This window comes from Mirounga angustirostris, unplaced genomic scaffold, assembly GCF_029215605.1.
Source record: "Mirounga angustirostris isolate CCGP_5_RB_7025 unplaced genomic scaffold, mMirAng1.0.hap1 SCAF_15, whole genome shotgun sequence".
Classification (NCBI taxonomy): Eukaryota; Metazoa; Chordata; class Mammalia; order Carnivora; family Phocidae; genus Mirounga; species Mirounga angustirostris.
In genome coordinates this window covers 51,119,267-51,144,333 of record NW_026991723.1, presented here as the reverse complement: position 1 = coordinate 51,144,333, position 25,067 = coordinate 51,119,267, and the positions used below count along the sequence as shown (strand labels likewise).

The following is a 25,067-nucleotide window of genomic DNA, read 5'->3' as shown; positions in this document are numbered from 1 at the left end:
TGTCCCTTCTTGCCTCTCCCTACCAGAAGGACAAATTTAGTCATGGGAGACTTTAAGATTTTATTTATTTATTTGACAGAGAGAGACACAGCGAGAGAGGGAACACAAGCAGGGGGAGTGGGAGAGGGAGAAGCAGGCTTCCCGCGGAGCAGGTAGCCCGATGCGGGGCTCAATCCCAGGACCCTGGGATCATGACCTGAGCCGAAGGCAGACACTTAACCGACTGAGCCACCCAGGCGCCTCGTCATGGGAGACTTTAGACCCTTTGTCAGCCTAGACTACACAGAGGAATCTACATAACAAACTTTACTAACTGGCCTTTATTTACCATTAGTTCCCCCATATATTTGCCTCTCCATAATTTGCTGCCTCTAAAGACTTTAGGTTCTTTTTTTTTTCTTCTGTAAATGCTGTTCCTTTGTTAAGATGTTGTTTAAGCCCAGACTCTAGCCATCTCTTTGAGTACTCATCTCTGAGTTTCTCTTGTATATAGGACATATACATGTTAATAAATTTGTTTTTCTCTTGTTAATCTGTCTTTTGTTACAGCGCCCCACGGAAAGCCCAGAAGGGTAGAAAGAAAAAAGATTATTCCCTTCCCTACAACCTCTGTCCAACTACTCCGTATACAGAATTGTCTGAGAGAAATTACTGACACGGAGATTTCCCCTTGAGTGCCTTCAGACACAAGGGAGGGGGGCCCAGCATTTGTCATCTGTATGCAGACGTCACAGTTGGGAGAAATGTCCTATACCTTAGAATTGCTTAACACATAAAGTATTTAAAGTATTTTTAGAGTACCAAGGACGCAACTTAGGGTTCACAGGATTTAAGGCAAACGATTGATTACAACTTGGTCCCTAGCTCTCTCGTTTTAACTAAAAAACAACGTTTAGCTTGTGAAAATCTCCGGAGACTGCAAAGCAGGTTTGGGGAAATCAGGGCTAGGCTGCCCTGACACAACGACCGAAGCGATCTTTTTCAACCACAAGAGAGCGCGCAGCCCCTCGGATCAAGATTTAAAAATATCCGGATTCGGCGCCCCGGAGTCTCGGGTCCCGCTGGCGCATGGCATTGTGGGATTTGTAGTCCCGGGCCACATCTTGTACTACAATAAGCAGTTCAGCCAGGACTCGGAGAGGACTCGGGCTCGGAAAGGATCTGGACTGGGGCGATCGGGCGAAACGGCCGGACGGTAGCTCTCCCTTGGCTGGCGGTCCGAGGCGCGGGACGGAAGCGAGCTTCATCTCGGCGTCGGCCTCAGCAGCCGGGACGCACACGCTTTGCGTCATGGCGGGCTGAGACGGATGATGAATTCCGGTGTGCAAGCCAGGGTTGCTGTGTCACTCGGCCCGTTCGGCGCTCCCCTTCCCCGTCGCCCTTCCGCACCGGCTCTCGGGCTCTTCCGGTCTTCAGCGGCCCCTCACCTGCAGGCCCCTCGGCCGCCGCGTCCCGGCGCACCCCCGGCCTTCCCTGCGGACTGATCTCGCGCGGTGCCTGGGCCCCGGGCGCCGGAGAGACGAGGGCCATGGCGAGCGGTGCCGCCAGGTACCGGCTGAGCTGCTCGCTCCCCGGCCACGAGCTGGACGTGCGGGGCCTGGTATGCAGCCTTTATCCGCCGGGGGCCTTTGTGTCCGTGTCCAGAGACCGCACTACCCGCCTCTGGGTCCCAGACAGGTGAGCTCTGCGAGTCCGGGGGCTCCCACCACCCACCCCCGCCTGTGTTGCAAGCTTCCTACTGCTGATGGGAAGAGGGGGACTCTTCCCTGCTGTTAACCTTGCACTCTTCCCGGCCTTGACTCCAGCCCGCGCTCCCTCCCAGTTCTGAGAGCACTAGTACTCTGGGCGCACAGTGTACGAAACCTGTGAGATTTAGGTGGAAAGAGCGCCGCTTTCGGGAAACAGAGATGTACATTCTTGTCCTAACTTGACCACCGACGGATGGGTGACCTTGGACGAACCTCTTATCTTTTGGGCGATGATTTCCCATGTTTCTTTTAGATTTGAAAATTTACTGATGCTAGGTGCACCCCCCTAAATGAAACATTGTGAGACATCTCACATGTAATTGAAGTGAAGCCTCTTCTTTCCCTAGAATTTGCTCTGTAGTGTTCCCTCAAATTTAATTTTTGAGAACCTTAGTTCTCAAAAATTGCGTGGCAGGAAGTTGCATTGGCTCCTGTCCTCATTGTCCAAATGAGAGTTTCTTAGTCTGGGGTCTGTAGTGGGCCTAGATGGAGGAGTCTTCCCATTAGTATAGGTTTCACTCAGAGTTTGGGTAACCATGCATAAAATCAGATGATAACTGTTGGTTAAGTGCCTCCTATTTGTTTACAGTCCTGAAGAAGAATAAGACAACAGACAAGTTCCCTGTTTTTATGGAGCTTTCTTATAATCTGGGAGGGAAGGCAGATCAGAAAAAAAGTAAAATAATTGTTCATTGGCATGTGTACTATGAAAAAAGCAAATATAAATATAGAATTGAGTGGAGGGATGTTAAAGAAGGAAGCCCCTCCGAGGAGGGTTTCGGTTTTGTTTTGTTTTTTAAAGCTGACCCCAAGATGGACCTGGTCATGGGAGCAAGGAATGAGGAGGGATGAATTCAAAGGGCCCTGTAGACAGTAGGAGGATCAAGCACAGAGACCCTGGATTAAGAAAGTGGCAAGTCCCTTTGTGCAGGAGGGAATGAGCTGTGAGGTGAGGGCAGGAGACAGAGGTTGGCTGGAACCAGATGCTATGGTATGAGTGCTGTGAGAAAGAGTAAGCAGAAGCCTTCAGTGAGTTTCATGCAGGGAGCAGCATGATTTGATTGACCTGTTGAGAAGTTGTGCTAGCTGCTGGTGGAGATTGGATTGCAAAGGGATAAATGTGGAAATCTGTTTGGAGGCTTTTGCTGTAGTGCAGCCAATACATGATGATAAACAGACTAGAAATATTGTAGAGCGACCTCCTATATTGAATTGGATGAGATGATCTCTAAAGGTCTCTTTTAACTCTAAGATTCTGTGATATTCCAAATCACTTAGTAACACTAATACATAACTTTTTGTGTATTTGAGTGTAATTACTGATTAAGCTTATATCCTTGAAATTGAGTTAAGAGAAGCATATACCCCGGGCCGCCTGGGTGGCTCAGTCGTTAAGCGTCTGCCTTCGGTTCAGGTCATGATCCCAGGGTCCTGGGATCGAGCCCCACATCAGGCTCCCTCCTTGGCGGGAAGCCTGCTCCTCTCTCTCCCACTCCCCCTGCTTGTGTTCCTGCTCTCGCTGTCTCTCTCTGTCAAATAAATAAATTAAATCTTTAAAAAAAAAAAAAAAAAAAAAGAGAAGCATATACCCAGTAGGGTATAAATATTGCAGTAAGGAGTATCTAAAGGATGCCTGCTGTCATAGTTGAGTCCTGTCATTAAACTTCACACATTTTGTAGGACTCTGCTAGATTGACAAGAGCTTAACTCACTGGAGCATTTGCATTTTTCAGGAACTTCAGGAATTTGAGGCTGAAATCATCTATTTGAAAAGTGGAGTGTTTTTTTTTTTAACTCATGTTTTTGATTTTGTTTTCAAAACCATCCGTGAATTTATTCAGCTAACGCTGATGGAGAGCCACCATTGTGCCAGGCACAGGAGTAGGTAGTGGGTGATTAGTGAGATAAGATTGTTTTATCTCTCATTTCCAACTACTCAGAGTAGGGCATCTCATAGTCACTGGGTGATGAGTCTTTTCTACATCCATATAAAGAGTGTCCTCAAGGCTGACATCCTGACAATTTCTATTTCATGGTATGTTAATGAAGTGCTATAAGAGTTTGCGGCCAAATAATAAATGAAAATTGTTTTCCCATGTACATTGTTGATCAGGGTAGTTAGGGTACAATTGGATTGGGAATGATGGGGGAATTTAATTTAGTTTTAGGGAAGCAAAATAATTCTATTCCAGGATGCACTAAACCAGATACTGTGTCTTTTGCAAAAGCCCACTGAAAATCCAGAAACTCTCTGGGTCTTCAGAAGACGCTTCAGAATGGAGACATTATTTTTTGGTTGTACATTGAACTGAACCAGTCAACATGCCATTGTTTCAGACTGCTTCAGGCCTCTCTTATTATAAGCCCACTTCAAATTAAACTGGATTTCTCAAGTCTGTTACCAACTATTGTGTGCCTTTTGAAAACTACCCGTATTTGAGGGGCACCTGGATGGCTCAGATGGTTAAGCGTCTGCCTTTGGCTCAGGTCATGATAGCCCCACATCAGGCTCCCTGCTCAGCGGGGAGCCCACTTCTCCCTCTCCTCCCTCTACTGTTCCCCCTGCTTGTGCTCTCTCGCTCTGTCAAATAAATAAAATCTTTTAAAAAAGAAAGAAAGAAAACTACCCATATTTGAAAGATGCAACTTCAGATTTAAGGTTGTGTTTTAAATCTTCCCTGACCATACTGAGGTTGAAATGACTTCTTCCTCATGTAAACACTCAGCATTTTGGGTCCTAAGTCCAGTGGTTCCATGGGGTTTGTTGAGGAATAGGAACCATTCTCTTCCCAACCCCCAGTTTCCTTTTCTTGGAGGAAAATTTTTATCTCTTTTAACTGCTTATTTTTTGTATTTTACTTCCACATCTATGCATAAAGTGCTTTATTGCTATTTTTATTTTTAAAATGTTTTAGGCATTTTCTGTTCCTACTACGGAGTATTAGAATTTAGCTCTCTTTCTACGCCCTTCCAACCCCCATCACATATGCATCTTTTCTATGCTCTGACCCTAATAGTTAACCTTAATTTAGACAAAATCAGTATTTTATGACTGCATAAAGTCTATTTACACTGGAGCTGTGGAATAAACTATGATAATTTTTCCTCAACCATTTTATGATCTCTCTGTAGCTAGTAAGTGCCCTGCTTTGGGTTTTCATTTGCTTCATTTTCTATGTATTTGTCACTAATTCAACTTCATATTCTTTGCTAGTTGTCTAAATCTCTTCTCAAGACCTTTAGACACCCTGGATATTTTGTAGTATCATCTTCCTGGCAATGAAACTTTCTGACCTTGGTCTGTCTACCCCTGGTGCACAACAAATCCTGAAATCTCCCTTCATTGTGCTCTCCATAGTTCCCTCTTTGGGGCTTCTTGTATTGGATTTCTGTTATCTGTATCCTTTTACTTTCTTAGTTTTCTTTCTTGATGCTTTATTGGGGCATATTCTTCAGGAGCTTCCAGAAATAGAGTGCACTGATAATAAATGTATTAAGACCTTGCAGGTCTGAGAATGATTTTATTCTGTCTTCCTACTTGAATAATAATTTAAATGTTTGTACTGTTCTAATTCCCAAATAATTTTCCTTCAGAATTAAGGAGCCATTGCTCCATTGTATTCTAGCCTCTAGTGTTACATTTGAGTAGTCTGAAGCCAATCTGATTCTTGAGCTATTATTTTTTTTTCTCTCTGGAAAGCAGCGTATATTCATGTATTGTTCAGGGCCATTAGTGGGCCCTTTAATATGAAAACTCATGTCTGTAAGTTCTGGGACATTTTCTTAAATCAGGTCTTAGATTTCTTCCTCTTGATTTTCTCTGTCCTATTTTTCGAAACTTAATTCAGATATTGAACTTGTTTCTGAATTCTCTCTCTCTCTACTGTATTATTTCAGAAATTGCCTTGACTTTTTGTGAAATTATCTTCTTGTTCCATGGTTGCAATATCTTCTAGCTCTAAGAATAATAGTGATGATTTTTTTTTTTAAGTTATTCTTAGTGTTCTGTTTCCTTCAAATTGGTTTTTTCCCCATGCCTGTTTATTTTGATCACTATATTTCATGGTGGAGAGAGCTTTCCCAGATGTCTGGTAATCCTTATTTTGTGCTCATTGTTAAGAGTGGAGCACTAAAAAGCTCCTGGGAGGGTCTGCTCGCAGTTGGGGCTTGCTGGCTGGGTTATCTGGCTGGACCATTTTACTGGACTGATCTTCTGCCTGGAGGATCATTGCCCTTGTGAATGTACACTTTCCTCATACCCCAAGACTCAACTATGCCTTGTGTCCTTATAGTCAAAGATTTTCAGCTTTTCTAAAGAAGAAAAGTTCAGACTTTTCCTCGGTGCAAGAAGGGCAGTTGTCTGGCTGGGGTATGTAGCTGCCTTTTTTTTCTTTTTTTCCCCCCTTAACACTGGTATTATTTTTTTCATCAGTTCAAGAAATATTTAATGCTGGGGCACTTGGGTGGCTCAGTCGTTAAGCGTCTGCCTTCAGCTCAGGTCATGATCCCAAGGTCCTGGAATCGAGCCCCGCATCGGGCTCCCTCCTCCACGAGAGGCCTGCTTCTCCCTCTCCCACTCCCCCTGCTTGTGTTCCCTCTCTCGCTATCTCTCTCTCTGTCAAATTAATAAATAAAATCTTAAAAAAAAGAAATAGTTAATGCTTACCAAATATAACATTGTGTTAGGAACTTGGGGAGATATAAAGAAGACTAGATCTGGATTTTGCCTTTCAGAGCTTCATAGATGACTAAAAAAGATGCACATAAACATCTATACTGGGAAGTGCTAAGAATCACAAGTAAGTAGATTTAGTGGTTTATATAAAATAGATTTTTAAACATGTCCTATCTTTTGGATTTCCTTAGGCCTGTTGATAAAATGCTTTCTAACATTTAAAAAAAATAAAGTGGATAAGTTAAAAATAGCTACTACCAAATAACTTCCTTTGAAGATTTTTTTCTTATGATTCAGCTTCCAACTGATTCTGAAGATTTTCAGTAGTCTTCCTTTTTGTCCCTATTTCTAGATTGTGCTGCTAATATTCTTGAGCTTTTTGGGGATTCATTGGTAGATTGGTCCTCTACTTTGTCTAATGCCTGCTTAGAACTCAATTTTCTCAGGTCTCCTATAGCCTTTATTATTTTTCAACCCAGCTTTCAGTATTCAAAGCTGTATTCCTGTTTCTTTTTCTTCTCATTCCCCCTGGCCTTGTGAGTTTATGCTTTTCTTTGAAATGTGTGTGTATTTGTGTTTATCTGGGAGTCTTTTATATGTAGTTGTCTTGTTCCCTTCCACTACACTGTAAACTTTTTGATTTAGCTTGAGTCAGGGATATAATTCTTTATATTACTCTTAGCAGCTAACTTACTGCCTTCCACATAGTATATTGTAATCTGTTGTTTGACTTGTTAGGTAAGGCATTGATGCTGAGTGACTGATGAATAAAACAAACTGATAATCTCTCTTCCTCCCTCCCTCCCTCCCTCCCTCCCTTCCTTTCTTCCTTTTTTAAAAAAAGATTTTATTTATTTATTTATTTATTTATTTATTAATTAAAGAGGGAGAAAGAGAGACAGCACAGCAGGGGGAGTGGCAGGCGGAGCAGGCAGAGGGAGAAGCAGGCTCCCTGCCAAGCAAGGAGCCCGATGCAGGACTTGATCCCAGGACCCTGGGATCATGACCTGAGCCGAAGGCAGACACTTAACTGACTGAGCCACCCACGCGTTCCCCCTTCCTTCCTTTCAAGTAGGCTCCATGCCCAGCGTGAACTTGAACTCATGACGCTGAGATCTAGAGTAGGACGCTTAACCAACTGAGCCACCCAGGCGCCCCAGAAGTTGATAATCTTTCTAATCCTAAAATAGGTATTAATACCCTAGAGCAGTCATTTTTTATATCCCTATATTCCCGTAGTTTGCATATTGAAAATGATTGATAGTCTAGCTATTTTATACATACTACACTAATGGGTACTAAGTTAACGTTTCGTAGTGTGAAAATATCCGCAATGTGTCTAAGGCTTATTGATTGTAGATTCCATTATCCTAATTGCATGAACGTTTCACTTCACTAGGAATTTCTGAGGGTAACAGTCATGGATGAATGGAAATAAAGATGGAATATGAGAAAAAGCCACTTATGATACTCGTTTCCCTCCCTTTCCTTCCTTATTCTTTCTGTTAATTAACATATTTTTCTCAATGAAAGAAAACAAGTACTTTGACAATTCATCTCATGTCCTATGCTAAATCAGGGGACGAATGTATATCTTATTAATTACCATATCTTTCTAGTCCTAACAGGGGCTTTACAGAAATGCACTGTATGAGTGGCCACTCCAATTTTGTATCTTGTGTATGCATCATACCTTCAAGTGACATGTACCCTCATGGACTAATTGCCACTGGAGGAAATGACCACAATATTTGCATTTTCTCACTGGAAAGTCCAGCACCACTTTATATACTGAAAGGTCATAAGAATACTGGTGAGTATAATGCTTTGGTTTTTTTCTATTTGAAGAAGTTTCATCCTGTTGAAAATAAAATACATATATGCATTCCATACTATTTATTATGTTTGTTTTACCTGTGGATATGGCTTGGTAGTGAAAACCTTTTTGGATCATCATCATTCTGTAAATTCTTTGTTACAGATTTAATGTCATCAGTAAAGGTTGACATGCTTATATATGTAAAAAATAAAGTGTTTAGTTGTAAAAGGAAGAAGCTATATAATTTTAATATACTTTGTGGTTTGGGTTTTTCAACTATTTTGTGCAAGGAATTAATATGCTCAGGAAGACTAAAAGTGTATCTTTATCTTTTGGTTGTTATATCTGTATTTATGCAGCAAATTGAAGACCGAGAACAAATGTGTTTAGGGCCTTGGTATCATAACTGAAGAGTATTTAATACTTTTGAATATTGTTTTCTGTGATTTGTGCATATTTCTGATTGTCTCATGTTCCTGGATTTGTGTGTGGCTTAACAGCTCTTTGTTATAAAACGATATGCTTATTAATCAGTGCAGTATGTGTACTTATTTTGTGTAACAAATATGATCGGTAAGCAAGTAGGATGGCCCATCAACACTTTAAACTTAATTCCCTTAAAAAATTTTTAAGATGTTTTGTGTGTGTATATGTGAAATCTTTAATACAGAGTGATACAGACTTTTTAAACTTTATTAAGGAAGTCTTGAAATGTAAGAATAGAAACACATTATTTTATAACGAGTTATATATAAAAGAGAATAATGCTCTTTTCCACCCATGTATTTACATAGTGTTATATGTATTGTCAACACATGGCCTATCTTGTTTTCATCTACCCCCTCTTCCACAACATTATTTTAAAGGAAATTTCCAATATACTATTTCATTTGTAAATACTTTAATATGTAGCTCTAAAATAGGTTTTGGAAAACTTTTTCTGTAAAGGGCCAGGTAGTAAATATTTTAGACTTTGCAGGCCATATGGTCACTTTTACAACTTTTCAACTCTGCCATTGTGTACAAAAGCAGCCATTGACAATAAATAAATGAATGAGCATGTCTGTATTTCAATAAACCTCTGTTTATGGACACTGAAATTTGAATGTCATGATTTTCACGTATCAGGAAATATCTTTCAATTTTTTTCTCTCAATCACTTAAAAATGTAAAAACCATTCCTAGTTTGTACACTGTACAAAAACAGGTGCCCCACAGGCATAGTTTGTTGATCCATCAAAAAGATACAAATTACCTTTTTTTAAAGTAATCATTATGCCTAAAATGAAACCTAATTTCTTATTATCAAGTATCCCGTGAAGGCTCAAATTACACTCAGTTGTCTCATAAAAGTTTTTTTTACAGTGTGTTTGAACTGTGACCCAACTAAGGTCCACATGTCTTTTAATCTATGGGTTTCTTTCCCCTTTTTGCCCCTCTGTGTTTGAAACCAGCTTATTTATCCTGTAGGATTTCCTACAATCTGAACTTTGCTTATTAAAGCCTTATTGTTTCCTTTTACATGTTCCTCAATCCCCTGTGTTTTATAAGCTATTAGATCTAGAAGCTTAATCAGATTCAGATTCAAGTTCTTGGCAAATACACATTATAGGTAGTATTGTGCACTTTCTGTTGTAGCACATTAAGAGGCACTTAATATCTCTGTGATGTTAAGATTAATTAGTAGGTTCAAGTGTTGTATCATTCATTCATTTTAAATTCCCATCAGTCTTTTATGTAATGGTTTTTAGCATGTATTGATGATCACAAACAGATCTAGTATTTCATTAAGATTTGCAAAATCATTGTACTTTAATTCTACCATTATTTTTGCATTTAATAGCTAGCATTTTTGTAATACAGAATTTTCTCATATCAATTCTTTGGTTACATGGGAGACTTATACAGGGAAGGCCGGATAAATGCTCTTTTACTGAGTTTCAGAATGAGTAGGTTTCCTAACATCTTTTTTTTTTTCTTTTTCATTCTCAAATTGTCCCATATTTGGCCATTGGATACCTCTTTAAATTGGCCCCTGTGGGCTTTTGATAAGACCTTTAGCAGTCTTCCTTGCTTTTGGTACTACAGAATGTTCCAGGTTCACTTTATGCATTTATGCTTCTAGACCTGAAATCAGCTGTTACGCCAAGAAGCCCTGTGGTTTTTGCTTTTGTTTTTTCAGTTGGCAGTAATAACTAGAAACCTCAGTTTGGGCTGGAATGGTGCTCAACAGGAGTTTTTTTAAACCTAATCTTGTTTTATAATTCTATAAAACATATATAGTTTCAAAGGAAAAACAAAGTATATTCAAGGAAGTCTAGATTTAGTCTGTATTGCCTTCTTGCACTATTCCTTTCCTTATATTTTTTAACTTTGTTAGCAGATATGTATGTATATTTATATTGTCCCTTTAAATGTAAAAGATAAATAGATAACATACTATATGAAATTTTCTGCCCTTCCTCTTTTTGCTTGATAATATTACCACCTTGGAGATCTCTTTATTATACTATATAGAAATCTTCTTCGTTCGTTTTTACAGTGGCATTTTTATTCACTGTTTAGCTAGCTGTACTGTGGTGATTCTAGCTTATTCAACCAGTCCCCTATTGATGGACATCTGAGTTTTCAATCTTTTGCTAGTACGGTTAGTGCCATGATCAGTCGCTCTGTATATATGTCATTTCCTTCTTTTGGAAGTGTCACATAGGTATAATATCCATTTCTGGATCAAAAGGTAAGTGCACATATAGTTTTGTTAGGTATTGCGGAATCCCTTCGTTAGATGTTGTAACTTTTTTTGCATTTCCAGCAACATCATATGAGTCCCTATTTCCCTTACTGATAGAGTATGTTGTCAGATTTTTGGATTGTTGCCAAAATGATAAGTGAAAAGTGAAATTTGCATCTCTCTGTTCATGGAGGGGGGCATCTTCATATATGGAAGGGATTTTTACCCTTCTTTTTCCTGTGAACTATATTAAAAACTCTTGCCCATTTAATACAGGGTTACTGACCGTATTTGAAGCCCTTAATTAGAGTTATTAAGCCTTTGATACAATTATAAATTTTTTCCCAGTTTGTTATCTTTTTTACCCTGCACATTTTTTGTAATGCAAAAGTCAATTTTTATGTAATCATTTTGTCTTGATCTTTTAAAGTATTATAAGATCTCATAGAAATCTCTACAATAAAAAATACTGCTTCACTTTTGTAGGGTATTTTTTCCTGCCTGATTTATTTCTGCTTTATCATAAGGTAATCTTTTGTTATTTTGTTAATTTGCTTGATGGTTTAGAAGCCAAATGTTACTTGCTTTTTTTTTTTTTTTCCTTTTTTGACACCCCATAGCATGCTAGTGAGTATAGCTGAAGAAATTAATGATTGACATTCTTATGTCATTTTTTGGTCAGTTTTCTAGCCCAAATTTTATTTTCTAAATAGTAAAGTAGTACTAACCTTTAGTTGATATTATATGTATAACACTTCCCAGTTACATTATAAGTTGTGATTCTAAGTAATACGTTGCATTATATGATATCTTAAGGCTTTTCTCCCCTACCTATTCAAAGCTGAATGCTCCCTATATTTATTGAAAGAGATTTATCTTGTTATTCGTTCTTTCTGCCTGATCTTGAAAGAAATTTTAAGAAACTTTCTGAGCTCTCTAATGTTTCTCTTGAATTACATGTTACATTGATCTCGGAGAGAATATAAAGAACATTCTCGATTACAGCTATCAAGATCGGTAGCTAATTCTTCTTATGAAAGAACCTCCTGTTCCCACAGATTTAAAAACTGAAACTTATTTTGTAAATTCAGCTTGATTCACTATTATCCATTAGGAAATATATGGTATAAGTTTTTGGAAGTAAATTATTATTATCTGAGAAATAAGTTTATCCAAAAGAAAAAAGTTTTTAAAAATTAACCATTTCCTGGTAACTTATGGTTTTCTGTTTTTAGACTGGTTCATGAATAATGTATTAATGTAAAATAAAATGGTTAAATTTACTACTCTTCTGGACATTTGAGTTTAAAGAACAACTGATGATGCATAAGCTTTTAAGTTGATTTTTTAAAAATTTTTAATTACTTAAAAAGCAACTTTTCACATAAATGGAAAATTTTACTTTGATTTCAATATTCAAATACAGTAATCATTTTTATGGGTACAGTAATTTGTTTCGGTCTTTGTCCCTATGACTAAGCATGGGTAATACTTTACAGACACACAGAAGATATTTTCTGTTCCAATAACCAGGTCTATTTCCTGACTAATTTATTTTTCATTTTAAAGATTAAAATCATTTCATTTCTCTGAACTTTAGTTTCCTCATCTGTTAAATGGGAATGATAGCACTTAGTTCCTGGGGTTCTTGTGGAATGTAATGTACTTTTATGGTGTCTGGCACATGGTAAGGACTCTATATCTTTTAGTATCACTAAGCAAAGGTTAGCCCAACACCAGCACCTGTTTACAACTTCATATTTTACATACAAATACTATTTTCCTTTTGTCCTGCTTGCTTTACTACTTGTTTTTAATTTTATTATATTGTATATGTTTATGAAAGTCATTTAAAATTTTTCTGGAGCAGAGTAGATAATAAAATTTGGGGAATGTCTATTTAAATGTACTCAATGCATATATAGTTCCTAAATGATATTCCTATCCAGGAAAAAAATTGTTTTTTCCTAAAGATAGTGACCCCTTTTTTTCATTTCCATGTTTTTCTGTATAACTGTAACTGATATTTTACAAGGGTTGCAGGAAGTTTCCTAAATGCCTATAACATGTTTCAAATAGTCTAACACATAATGAGTCAGAATAGGCTAAGATACGGTATAGTAACAGACACTTCCCTGATCTCAGTGTCATCACACAAGAGTATTTCTCACCGTACATATTCATCATGGATTAAGGAGGGGAATCTGCTCTTGGAGCTTCTCAGGGACCCAGGCTGGTGGGGGCTTTCTCTTTCTATGTGCTTCAGGAGTTTGGTGTAGCAGTGAAAGGGCAATGTGATTAATAATGCATTGACTCTTAAAAGCATATACCTCAAAGTGTCAGCCACCATTCATACTGTTAACTAATGTGTGCATCATTGGCTGTGCCTGACGTCATGCACAGAAAGGGCAGGGCACCACAGTCTGCCTCTGGTTATCAGTTATTCAGCTTGCTCTCGCTTGTGTAGGCAGAACATACCCACCTCTCTCTCAGTGTCAGACAACAGCCCTGGATTCCCCTTTGCCAATATATTTCCTAGAAAAAATTCTCATATTTTTGTCATTTTTAACTTAACTTTTGTAGCTTCTTAAGAAAGCTGTGACAGAGGGGCTAAATAAATACATTTGTATATTACAAAATGGCTTTATTCTATCCTTACATTTGGTTGTTAATTTTGCTAGATGTAAAATCCTGTGTTAAAACCATTTAATCTTAGAATTTTGAAGGCATTGCTCTTTTGGCCTTTAGTGTATGGTGTTAAATGAAAAGTTTGATGCTGTTCTGATTTGCCATCTTCTCTGCGAGACATACTTCTAGTCCCCTTGTAAGCTTTTAGGATCGTCTCTATTTCTGATGTTACAGATTTTCACAGTGCATCTCTGTCTCTGAAAGTGCCTTTCATTTGGCACCTTTGTGGGGTCATTGAATCTAGACATTCATGTCCTTCACTTTTGAGAATCTTTCTTGTATTACTTCTTTGTCCTCTCTGCTCTGTCCTCTGTTATCTCTTTCTGGAATCCCTATCGTTGGATATTGAACATTCTGAAATTATTTTCTGACTTTTTAAACTTTTTGGTTTTTTGTGTCTTTGTCTTTTTAGTCTAATTCTCTGGAGAGACTTTTTTTTTCTAGAGCCATTTAGTTTTGGTTTGGTTCTTCTACTTTTAGCTTTTATTTTTCTTGTTCTGTCACTAGTTTTTCTTATATAATATCTTACCTATTTGCAAATATTATAGTATTCGTTTTTTGTTGTTTTTTATGTGTTCTTACTTCCTTTTTTTTTTTTTTAAGATTGATTTATTTATTAGAGAGGGAGTGCAGGGGAGGAGGGAGTTGCAGGTGGAGAGAGTCTTAAGCAGACTCTACACTGAGTGCGGGGCTTGATCTCATGACCCCAATATCACGACCTGAGCCAAAACCAAGAGTTGGATGCTTTGACTAACTGTGCCACCCAAGCACCCACTTTTTTTTTTTCTTCCTGAAGTTGGATTTGTCTCTTTTGGATTGCCCAGCCCTTTCCCCCTTATTTTTGTGTTTCTTTGTTTGGATTTTTCTCTTTCATGTTGGACAGTTAGATTAAATGGTTGTTGATATTAAATTGGCTGCTCATATTTAAGAATAAGGTATAAAGAAGTAAACTGAAAACTTTTTAGCTTGTATAGATAGAGCTTGGTGATTGGTGGGCTTCATTAGAAGGCAAACTGGTGGTGGTCTGACCTTTAGGTTGGGATACCCTCTCATATGTCCTTATCTGAAGTTCTTTAGCATTATTCAGTCTTCCAGAGCAGAATTCTCCTGTCTCTTGCCTGGGTGGAGGGGAATATATGCCTGGTTGCTGGTACTGTGGAAGAAGGGGATGTAGATTTTCCATTTATTTCCCTTGTGCTTCATGGGGCTTCTTATTCCAGACCTTTATTTTGCCCAGTTACCTGAATGTGCAAACTGTGCTTCAGTTCCTCCAGAGAATAAACCTCCAGTTTCCTGCAGTGGGGGAGGATGTGCTTTCCTGACACTGTAGGCTGAAAAGAGAGATCTAGCATTTCAAGTCCTCTGCTTAGCACCATTCTCCTTCGAACCTAGTAGCTGTTTATTGAGTCTCATGAGAGTTCCCTGGGGGGAGTCACTCGTTTCTAATCTCTCTCTGTGGGTGTTTAATTATAATCTCCTCCATTTTGTTAAATCTGTTGTGTTCTGTTTTCTTTGTCCTTGTAAATTAATAACACTGATAGCTTTACTGTGAACAATCTGCCAAATTTTTTTGAAAGATTTATTTATCTGAGAGAGAGAGCGAGCAAGCGAGCTAGCAAGCGAATGACTGGGGGGAGGGGCAGAGGCAGAGAATCTCCAGCAGACTCCCCACTGAGTGTGGAGCTTGACATAGGGCTTAATCCCAGGACCCTGAGATCATGACTTGAGCCGAAATAGAGACAGATGCTCAACCGAATGAGCAACCCAGGCGCCCCAACAATCTGCCGTTTTTAATCAGAACTCTTTTTTGTTTGTTTTTTTTTTAGATAATTTTTCACGTTTAATTTTTAGCTTGTATAATTTTATATTAAGATAATAAGACATTTAATTACCGGTTTCCATTGCTGTTGAATATTTAGCTGGGCTCCAGTGTTTTGTTTTTTTGTCATTTTAATTTAATATTTTTATAAACAGCATTTCAAAATCATTTGCATTATCTTTCTATGTAGTTTTTTGTTTTTAAAGATTTTATTTATTTATTTGAGACAGAGAGAATGAGAGAGAGAGAGCACATGAGAGGGGGGAGGGTCAGAGGCAGAAGCAGGCTCCCTGCCAAGCAGGGAGCCCGATGCGGGACTCGATCCAGGGACTCCAGGATCATGACCTGAGCCGAAGGCAGTCGCTTAACCAACTGAGCCACCCAGGCGCCCGCTATGTAGTTTTTTGTAACCAGAAGGCATTGTGCAACCCATTTGATCCTGCTCTCATTTTGCAGATGAGGAATCGGAGGTTATCCCTTGGTCAGACTGTCCGTAAATAGCACAGCTAGGACTTGCGTCCAGACATTCTGGCCCAGAGTCTGCTCTTGATCACTGCACTCTCCTTCATCTCCATTGAGTTAAGCCTTAACTGACCACATTACTCTCAGTTCAAAAAGTGTTTTTAAAATTGCAGTGCTTTGGGGGTGCCTGGGTGGCAGCGTCGGTTAAGCGACTGACTCTTGGTTTAGGCTCAGGTCGTGGTTTCAGGGTCGTGAGATTGAGCCCTGCATCGGGCTCCATGCTCAGTGTGGAGTCTGCTTGAGATTCTCTCTCTCTCTCTCTCTTTCTCAAATAAATAAATAAATCTTTTTAAAATATTAAAAAATAAAATTGCAATGCTCTAATAACTAGCAAGGTTGAACATTTTTCTATATGACATTGTATTAACTAATGCCTTTTCCCCCTTTAGTTTGTAGTCTTTCATCTGGAAAATTTGGGACATTACTTAGTGGCTCCTGGGACACCACTGCAAAAGTCTGGCTGAATGACAAGTGCATGATGACCTTACAGGTACTGTAGTAGTTCTGTGTGAATGTCCTACATAGTAATTAAATGTGATGATTTCTGTGGCAACTTGGGTTAATTCCCATTTCACTCACAGGGTCATACAGCTGCAGTATGGGCAGTAAAGATCTTACCTGAGCAGGGCTTAATGTTAACTGGATCAGCAGACAAGACTATTAAACTGTGGAAAGCTGGGAGGTGTGAGAGGACCTTTTCAGGTAAGATCAGAGTAGACAACATTTTAGTCTCATCACTTCATATTCACTCCAATGGTGTTTTCTCAAAAGCTTAGAAGCTTGAAAATGGTATTTGAAAAACATCAGTGTATTTGAACCATTTAATTTGGGTAATGTAACTTAGTTCTGACAACTAATATTTAAAATCTTTTAAAAGATATAATGAAACCTCTCATAAACAACTAGATGTGGACTAATCAGTGGCTACTTGATGAGCTTATAATATGGTATGCAATTTGTTTTTGGTTTAACAAGTTCAGCGTGAAACTTTCAAGCATAAGCCTTATTGAGGGGTCACTGCTGTTAATTTCATATATAGAGGAAGACATCATTAGTTCTTCTGGGAATACTGAAGTACATTATTTAGTAATAACAAATTTCAGGCTTATGTTGGGATTTTAGATGGGTAGTCTTTTTGAACCTCACCTATTAAATAACTCCTACACTGAGGCACCTGCTGACTGATACTGGTATTGCTGATTTATTTGTGGAGCACTTAAATTTTTGGTGTGAATTTTTTTGAGTTGTTTTTCCTCTCTTTTATTTATTTTATCCTTCAAAGTTGATCACTAGTCTGGATAATACTTCAAGAAGTCCCTTTGTGCAGATAAAACTATCTATAGATGGACAAATTATAACTAAGCATCACTGTGTTCCTGCTTCCATACATATATGTTATCAAATTGTTATTAATCTTCAGCAGCTAATCTAAAGCAGCAAATACTGAACATGGAAAATTTTTTTGATTCCTGATCTCCTTTACTAGGTCATCAGCTTCAGAAAATGTTCTGTCCTTAAAAAAAAAAAAAAAAAAAAGTATGGGCGCCTGGGTGGCTCAGTTGGTTAAGCGACTGCCTTCAGCTCAGGTCATGATTCTGGAGTCCCGGGATCGAGTCCTGCACTGGGCTCCCTGCTCAGCGGGAAGTCTGCTTCTCCCTCTCCCGCTCCCCCTTCTTGTGCTCTCTCTCTCTCATTCTCTCTCTCAAATAAATAAATAAAATCTTTAAAAAAAAAATAAAGTAATATCTTCTGCACTGCGTCAATTTATATTGAAAGAAATTGAGTCCTATGAAGTTTTTAAAAGCATTTTAGGGGCGCCTGGGTGGCTCAGTCATTAAGCGTCTGCCTTCAGCTCAGGTCATGATCCTGGGGTCCTGGGATCGAGCCCCGCATCGGGCTGCCTGCTCCGTGGGAAGCCTACTTCTCCCTCTCCCACTCTCCTTGCTTGTGTTCCCTCTCTCGCTGTGTCTCTCTCTGTCAAATAAATAAATAAAATCTTTAAAAAATAAATAAAAACATTTTAAAATTTTTTATGAATGGAATATATGTATTTTTTAGTTATGTAATTAAGAATAATGAAGTTTATGCCATAAAATCTTGCTTATGAAAAAAATGGTCAGTTTTTATGGTATCATTTTAATGCTTATATTTGTATATATTATGAAATGTTTCTGCTGATAAAGCAGTGATGTTTGGTTTTATATTTGTGTTTTGGTTGAATCGGGAGAAGTTATGATTTGTTGGATCAAAAGAAGTGGGATTATAAGGCAGGAAACTTGAATTCTTGTTTTAATTTTTCCACTAGGTGTGTGGTTTCAGATAAATTAATCTCTCTTAACCTATTCTTTCTATACTTTAATAAAGTTTACTTTTCTATAATGGTTTTTATTTCAAATTCTTAAATAATTGAAATATTTTTAATAATTTTTTCTTAATTTTTATTAGTGCCTTATTTCAGTATTATGTTTTGAGAAATTTAGGGGCTGTTCCTCTTTGTCATGTTTGAATGTCTTGTATGTTATGAATTACTCTTGTTACTGTGGATGAAAAGTTGAAAATGAATTGTCAGGTAAAAAGGAAGAATTGTTGGGATCAGAATCTTATTTCCGAAAAGCTTTAGGAAATAATTTGGAGAAGATAAGATAAATGTAAAATAACTTCTGAAGGCTGGTAATAAAAAATGTTGCCAAACCTAAAATACAAATTTTGGTTATCAGACTTTTCTACAGAAAAAAATTTTCTCTACTTCGAAAATCAGTTATTACTACTCACTGATATGTTTTATAATGTTAGTTAAATGCATAGATCCATCAATGAAGTTATCCATCTTACTGGTTTATATTATTCTTATTTCATACAGGGCACGAAGACTGTGTAAGAGGTTTAGCAATTTTGAGTGAAACAGAATTTCTTTCCTGTGCAAATGATGCTAGTATTAGAAGGTGGCAAATCACTGGCGAGTGTCTTGAAGTATATTATGGACATACCAATTATATTTATAGCATATCTGTCTTTCCAAATTGTAAAGGTAAGATTAGCATGTATTAAAAATTTTACATTTTATATCAAGCATTGTTCCATTCCATTCTTGTGTTGGGGGTAGAAGCGCTAATTATCAGTTTACTAACTGTGATTTGAATAATTCAGTAGTTTTATCTCATTAAGGATCTTCTCGTAAAGGAGAAAATTGTGTGATCATCTTTATATTAACTCACATTTGATGGTTATGTCAAAAAGTTTTTGGGTATTTGAGGAAAGATGTTTTATAATTTATTGGTGCAAAGTGTATGGTATGTAAAGTGTGAAATATAGAAAAAGATTTTTGAAGTTGTATATGATATGAGACAAATACATAAAATGTAAAACTAATTTTAAAATAGTTTGGGGTTAAAAAAAATTCTTATGCCTACCTGGGAGGGTGATATGTAATACATGTATTTAATTTTATTTATTCAAACTAGTTTTTCCTATATTCATTAATTTTAGATTTTGTAACAACGGCAGAAGACAGATCTCTGAGAATCTGGAAACATGGGGAATGTGCTCAAACAATCCGACTTCCAGCTCAGTCTGTATGGTGCTGCTGTGTTCTAGACAATGGTGACATTGTGGTTGGTGCGAGGTATTTATATTCTAGTCAGTCAATAAATATCAAATGTCTAGGGGGCGCCTGGGTGGCTCAGTCATTAAGCGTCTGCCTTCGGCTCAGGTCATGATCTCAGAATCATGGGATTGAGCCCCGCATCAGGCTCCCTGTTCTGTGGGAGGCCTGCTTCTCCCTCTGCTTCTCTCTCTCTGTCTCTCTCTCTCTCTCTCTGTCTTTCATGAATAAATAAATAAAATCTTAAAAAAAAAAAATCAAATGTCTAGGCCTTTGATAGCCTCTCTAGCGCACAGAGATAGGCCATAAGAGAACTTCAGGTGAATTGGGAGACCGTATGTCTATTTCTGGACTGAAAAAACAGTACTAGGCATGACAACTTTTACATTAATGATACATGATATTTTACACTGGTATTGTACTGCAGGTTGTGCAGTCAAACATTGAATGCAAAAGAAATTTGAGAAGGTAGAGATTAGTGTGGGAAAACTTTTAAAGAAAAAGAAATTTGAATTGCATATTGAAAGATAATGAGTAAGAAGGGAAATGATAATTTATCAAAACAAATGGTATAAATAAAGGTGTGGCATGGGCACGAGAGTGATACATGTGGGAAATGAAGGAAAACGGTGGAGGACTCATGCTGGGGAATAGTGGGGAGTGCTGATAAGGTGATAAGGCAGTAAAGCAGAGCATAACTATGGAAAGCCTTGAATGCCGGCATTTTTTAGATTCTGTGCTTGAGGTAAAGGTCCTGGCTTTTGAAGTAGTGACATAATTAAAGCATAACCTGCAAATTAATTACATACATAAGTTGGATTTAACTAGTGGTGACAGTGGGCAGGAAAGCAATTTATTTATTTTTTAAATAATAAGTGCTTATTGTTATTTTTTTGTCAAAGATTTATTCATTTGAGAGAGACAGAGCACGAGGAGGGGGAGGAGGCAGAGGGAGAAGCGACTCCCCGCTGATCAGGGAGCCCAACTTGGGGCTCAATCCCAAAACCCCAGGATCATGACCTGAGCCGAAGGCAGATGCTTAAACATCTGAGCCACCCAGGCTTCCCAAGGAAAACAATTTAGAAAGCAGTTCAGTAGTAGGGATGTGCCATTATGAAATGTTATCCCCACAGTGCTAATAGATAAGAGGCCAAAATATGAGATATTGCAGAGGAAGGATGATCAGAAGAAGGATAAAAGAAAAGCGTAAAGCTTCTCCCTTTTGGTGATTGCATTAATAAAATTGGGGAAGTGGGAGAACTGGTTTGGTATAGAAGGTGAGGACCTCAGTTTTAGACTTCTGAGGTTCAAGTTGGGGATATGCCACAGTCATGCCAGTGGATCTGGCATGGAAGATGGAGAAAAAAAGAAAGCAGCAGCTATAAGAGATGGAGGGCCTAATAAAGGAGGTGATTTACTTTTTGGCTGGGTCAAGTGCAGATTTGTTGGTTTCATTATTTTCCTCCCAAGCATATTTAAAGTTGAAGAAAAATAAACAAACGGAAAAGGTGAAGTTCCTGTTAGTGGAAGGTTAAGTAAGAAACCAAGTTCTCTGTAGAATTGGGCAGGATTGGGCGCCTAGGTGGCTCAGTTGGTTAAGCGACTGCCTTCGGCTCAGGTCATGATCCTGGAGTCCCGGGATCGAGTCCCGCATCGGGCTCCCTGCTCATCAGGGAGTTTGCTTCTCCCTCTGACCCTCCCCCCTCTCATGTGCTCTCTCTCTCTCTCATTCTCTCTGTCTCAAATAAATAAATAAAATCTTTAAAAAAAAAAAAAAGAAGAATTGGGCAGGATTAGTGCATTTGAAAGTGACTAACTTGCTTCTCCTACCCAAAACTAGAGGTTGGGGTTGCCATCTAGTCCAAGGCGAGGCTGGTTTTTTCTTGATTGGGATTACATCGCTAGTTAATCAGAGTAAAGACAGACTCTGTTTCCTGAATGGACAGATAATGAGCATTTGCTATTTTCTAAGCTTTATGTTGGGTGTTTGAATCCTTTGTAAAGTAAACCAACCCACTGCCCTTCTTCATACTCACGTACCTATGTAATATTGACTTGAGGTATATGTTATGTCTCTAGATTTTTATGATGGTAAATACTTAACTTGGAATTCAAAATTGTGTCAAATATCTATTTCTCTGTCCTTTGTCAGTGACTTTTCCCTTAAATTATCCTTTTTCTACCCTAAACATGGCTTTAGAAAGCAGCAGAGGATAGTGTGTGAAGTCAGCATAGGGCTCTACTCAGCCATAAATACATAGTAATGTTTCTCATATTCACAAATACAGATTATTTTTGCTTTGGATCATTCAGATGTGATAATGTTCATGCACTATGGCAGTGACTTCAAATCAATTTGTTTTTTCCTTATAGTGATGGTATTATTAGAGTGTTTACAGAATCAGAGGATCGGACAGCAAGTGCTGAAGAAATCAAGGCTTTTGAAAAAGAACTCTCTCAGGCAACCATTGATTCCAAAACTGGTGATTTAGGAGACATTAATGCTGAGCAACTTCCTGGGAGGGAACATCTGAATGAACCTGGTAAATATTTCAGTATATGTAGTAGTAAAAAATGCTACCATGTTTGCCTTTTGGAATAATTAGAATAAGAAAAAAGAGGTTGTTTTGCTAGTCATTAAGTGTTATTCTCATTGCCATATAGGGATTTTTTTAGAATTTTTACTGTTATACTTAACCACTGTGAGAAACCATGTTCTTGCCTCTGTCTCACAGTTTTAAAGACTGAGCTAAACTCCTCATAAACAGGAATCTTGTTTTTGTTTTAAATAAATCTCCTAATACTTAGCTCATATATAGGTACTAAAAAGTCACTCATTTAATACCTTTTGGTTGATTGGATTCTCTGAGAGAGGTTGTATAGACTAAAAATAAAAATGAGTTCAAATAAGGCAATGTCTGCCTAACGAGTTGGGGATCATTTGAGTTTAAATCAGAGGACAGTGGTTATTTCGAATGAAATCTAGATACATGCCTGATCCATTATATCACTGGTTCTCAGAACTTCGTCCATGGACCCCTGAGAATTCTGAGACTCTTTCAGGATGTCCATAAAGTCAAACTAATTTTATAACACTAAGCTGTTAATTTGACTTTTCTACTGTGTTAACATTTACACTTATGGCCCCAAAACAATGGTGGATTTAAAAAAATACCCCAAAACTGCTGGCTCCTCAGTATAGAAATCAAGGTGGTGACACCAGACTGTTCTTGTAGTTCTTGTACTCTTCACTGGCATGTAGGTGCAGTTGAAATAAAAAGTCATTTGCCCATAAGAATGTCCTTGATAAAGCATTAAAAAGTAATTTTACTGCATCTCGACCCTTTAGTGCATGTCTTTGTTAATATTCTAGTTGACAAAATGTAAAGTACAGATAAAGTATTCCAAAGTACCATGGTGTTTCGAGAGTAAGTACTTGTGCATTCCTTTGAGTTGCAGGCTGAACTTTTTCATGGAATGCCATATTTATTTCAAAGAACAACTAACTATGGTAATCCAAGCTTGGGTTTGGGGCAGACTGTTTTTTTTTAAAAAGAACAAAGTGACCATGTCGCTTTAGGGAAAATACTGACAGTATTTATTGCTAAAGATAAAATTCAAAACTCTCAAGTGAAAATTGAAATTTTGGAAAATTTGTGTCTGCTATCAGGAGTTTGTAAGACAGACCAATGGATTTCAGTGTTTAATAGCATAAAAAATTGATATGGTTTCAGATTCTAAAGTATAACCTTTAAAGACCTACTATTTGTAGAATATTCATATTTTTCTGGAAAGGCTATTAAACTAGTCATTTCTCTTTCAATTATATGCTTGAGGTTGGATTTTCTTTATATACTTCAAACAAAACAACAGATTACAACAGATTGAGTGCAGAGGCAGGTATGATAATCCAGCTGTCTTCTATTAAGAGAGACAGTAAAGAGATTTATAAATACATAAAACAAAGCCAGTCTTCTCAGTAAATTTCTAAAACTGTTATTTTTCATTAAAATATTAATTATTCAATATGTAATTATTATTGTTTTCCATTAAGTGAACATATTTTACTTTTTATTTTTAATTTCAAATCCAGTAAGTCAATTAATATAACCCACATTAATAGAAGTTCTTTGGGCTTTTGAATAACTTTTAGGACTGTAAAGAGATCTTGAAATCAAAAGTTGGAGAACTGATGCATTATGCTGTCATGTTTTTAATATTCTTACAATTCTTTTTTTTTTTTTAAGATTTTATTTATTTATTTGACAGAGAGAGCAAGAGCAGGAACACAAGCAGGGGGAGTGGGAGAGGGAGAAGCAGGCTTCCCGCCAAGTAGGGAGCCTGATACGGGGCTCGATCCCAGGACCCCAGGATCATGACCTGAGTTGAACGCAGATGCTTAACGACTGAGCCACCCAGGCGCCCCATATTTTTACAATTCTTTACAAAATGTAGTCTCTTTGTCATTACACACACACACACACACACACACACAGAGTAAATAAGTACCCAGTGTGTTCCAGGCATTGTTCTAAGCTCTGGGGAACGCAGCAAATAACAAAAGGAACAAAAATCTCTCTTATAAATTTATGTTCTACAGGAGACAGATAATTAAAAAGCAAATAAGTATTGATATAAGTATGTCAGATAATGATAAGTACCATGGGAAACAAAGCAGGAGTTGGGGTGTTTTGTAATTTTAAATACAATGGTCAGGAAATATATAATACTTAGGATAGCATTAGTTGCTGTAACAGATAAATTCTAAAATCTCAGTCACTTAATACAAGAGAAGTTTATTTGTTGAACATTCAAAGCTCAGTTGATGGCAAGGTAGGCTGAGCATGTTTGTAGAGCAGTTTTGTTCCTTGTGGCCACTCAGGGACCCAGGCTGATGGAAACCACTATCTTTAGCATGTAGCTTCCAAGGTCCTCTTGTGTAGAGACATTCAGCCATCAGACAGAATAAAAGGGGAGGATAGAGGATGATGGACTAGGCCTAGAACTGGCTCATATCACACCCAGTCAGATTCCACTGACCACTTCTCAGCGTGTGGCATCTAGGAACTATACCTTGCTACAGCTACAGCTCTACCCTATGGAATAGGAGTGTGAATCTCTGGAAGACAGCTAGCTATCTCTGCCACTGAAGGCTTTGCTGAGAATGTGACATTCAAGTCCTTAAGGAGGCAAAGAAGCAAATCTTGCCAACATGGGCAGAATTAAGGGCCAGTGTAAAGACTCCATGGCTGAAGTGGGGAGGTGGGTTGAGGGGAGGCATAATGGAAGGTAAAGTCAGAGAGGATGATATATTAGGCCTTGTACCTCATTCCAAGGACTTAGGCCTTAACCAAGAGAGATGGGAAGCTGTTGAAGGGCCTCCAGCAGAGGAGTGGCAGGAGCGCTTTCAACTTTTGAAAGAGTTTTTATGGTTGCTGTGTTGAATATAGACTTTAGGGAGTTC

At 38.0% G+C, this 25,067-nt stretch overlaps 1 protein-coding gene across 5 annotated transcripts in view; it reads left to right on the top strand.

Moving 5' to 3' along the window:
• Nucleotides 1-1,097: 1,097 nt before the first annotated feature.
• Nucleotides 1,098-25,067, top strand: part of PLAA (phospholipase A2 activating protein) — a 39,733-nt gene continuing 15,763 nt past the window's right edge. For 3 of the 5 annotated variants that reach the window (XM_064580014.1, XM_064580015.1, XM_045882496.3), the window contains exons 1-7: nucleotides 1,099-1,677; nucleotides 8,043-8,236; nucleotides 16,392-16,492; nucleotides 16,584-16,704; nucleotides 18,863-19,030; nucleotides 19,489-19,624; nucleotides 21,977-22,146. In XM_064580014.1, the coding sequence (XP_064436084.1) occupies nucleotides 1,529-1,677; nucleotides 8,043-8,236; nucleotides 16,392-16,492; nucleotides 16,584-16,704; nucleotides 18,863-19,030; nucleotides 19,489-19,624; nucleotides 21,977-22,146 (1,039 nt within the window). In that variant the 5' untranslated portion in view covers nucleotides 1,099-1,528. Of the gene's footprint in view, nucleotides 1,678-6,482; nucleotides 6,548-8,042; nucleotides 8,237-16,391; nucleotides 16,493-16,583; nucleotides 16,705-18,862; nucleotides 19,031-19,488; nucleotides 19,625-21,976; nucleotides 22,147-25,067 lie in introns of all 5 variants that reach the window. The other 2 variants (XM_045882498.3, XM_064580016.1) reach the window with 2 other exon arrangements.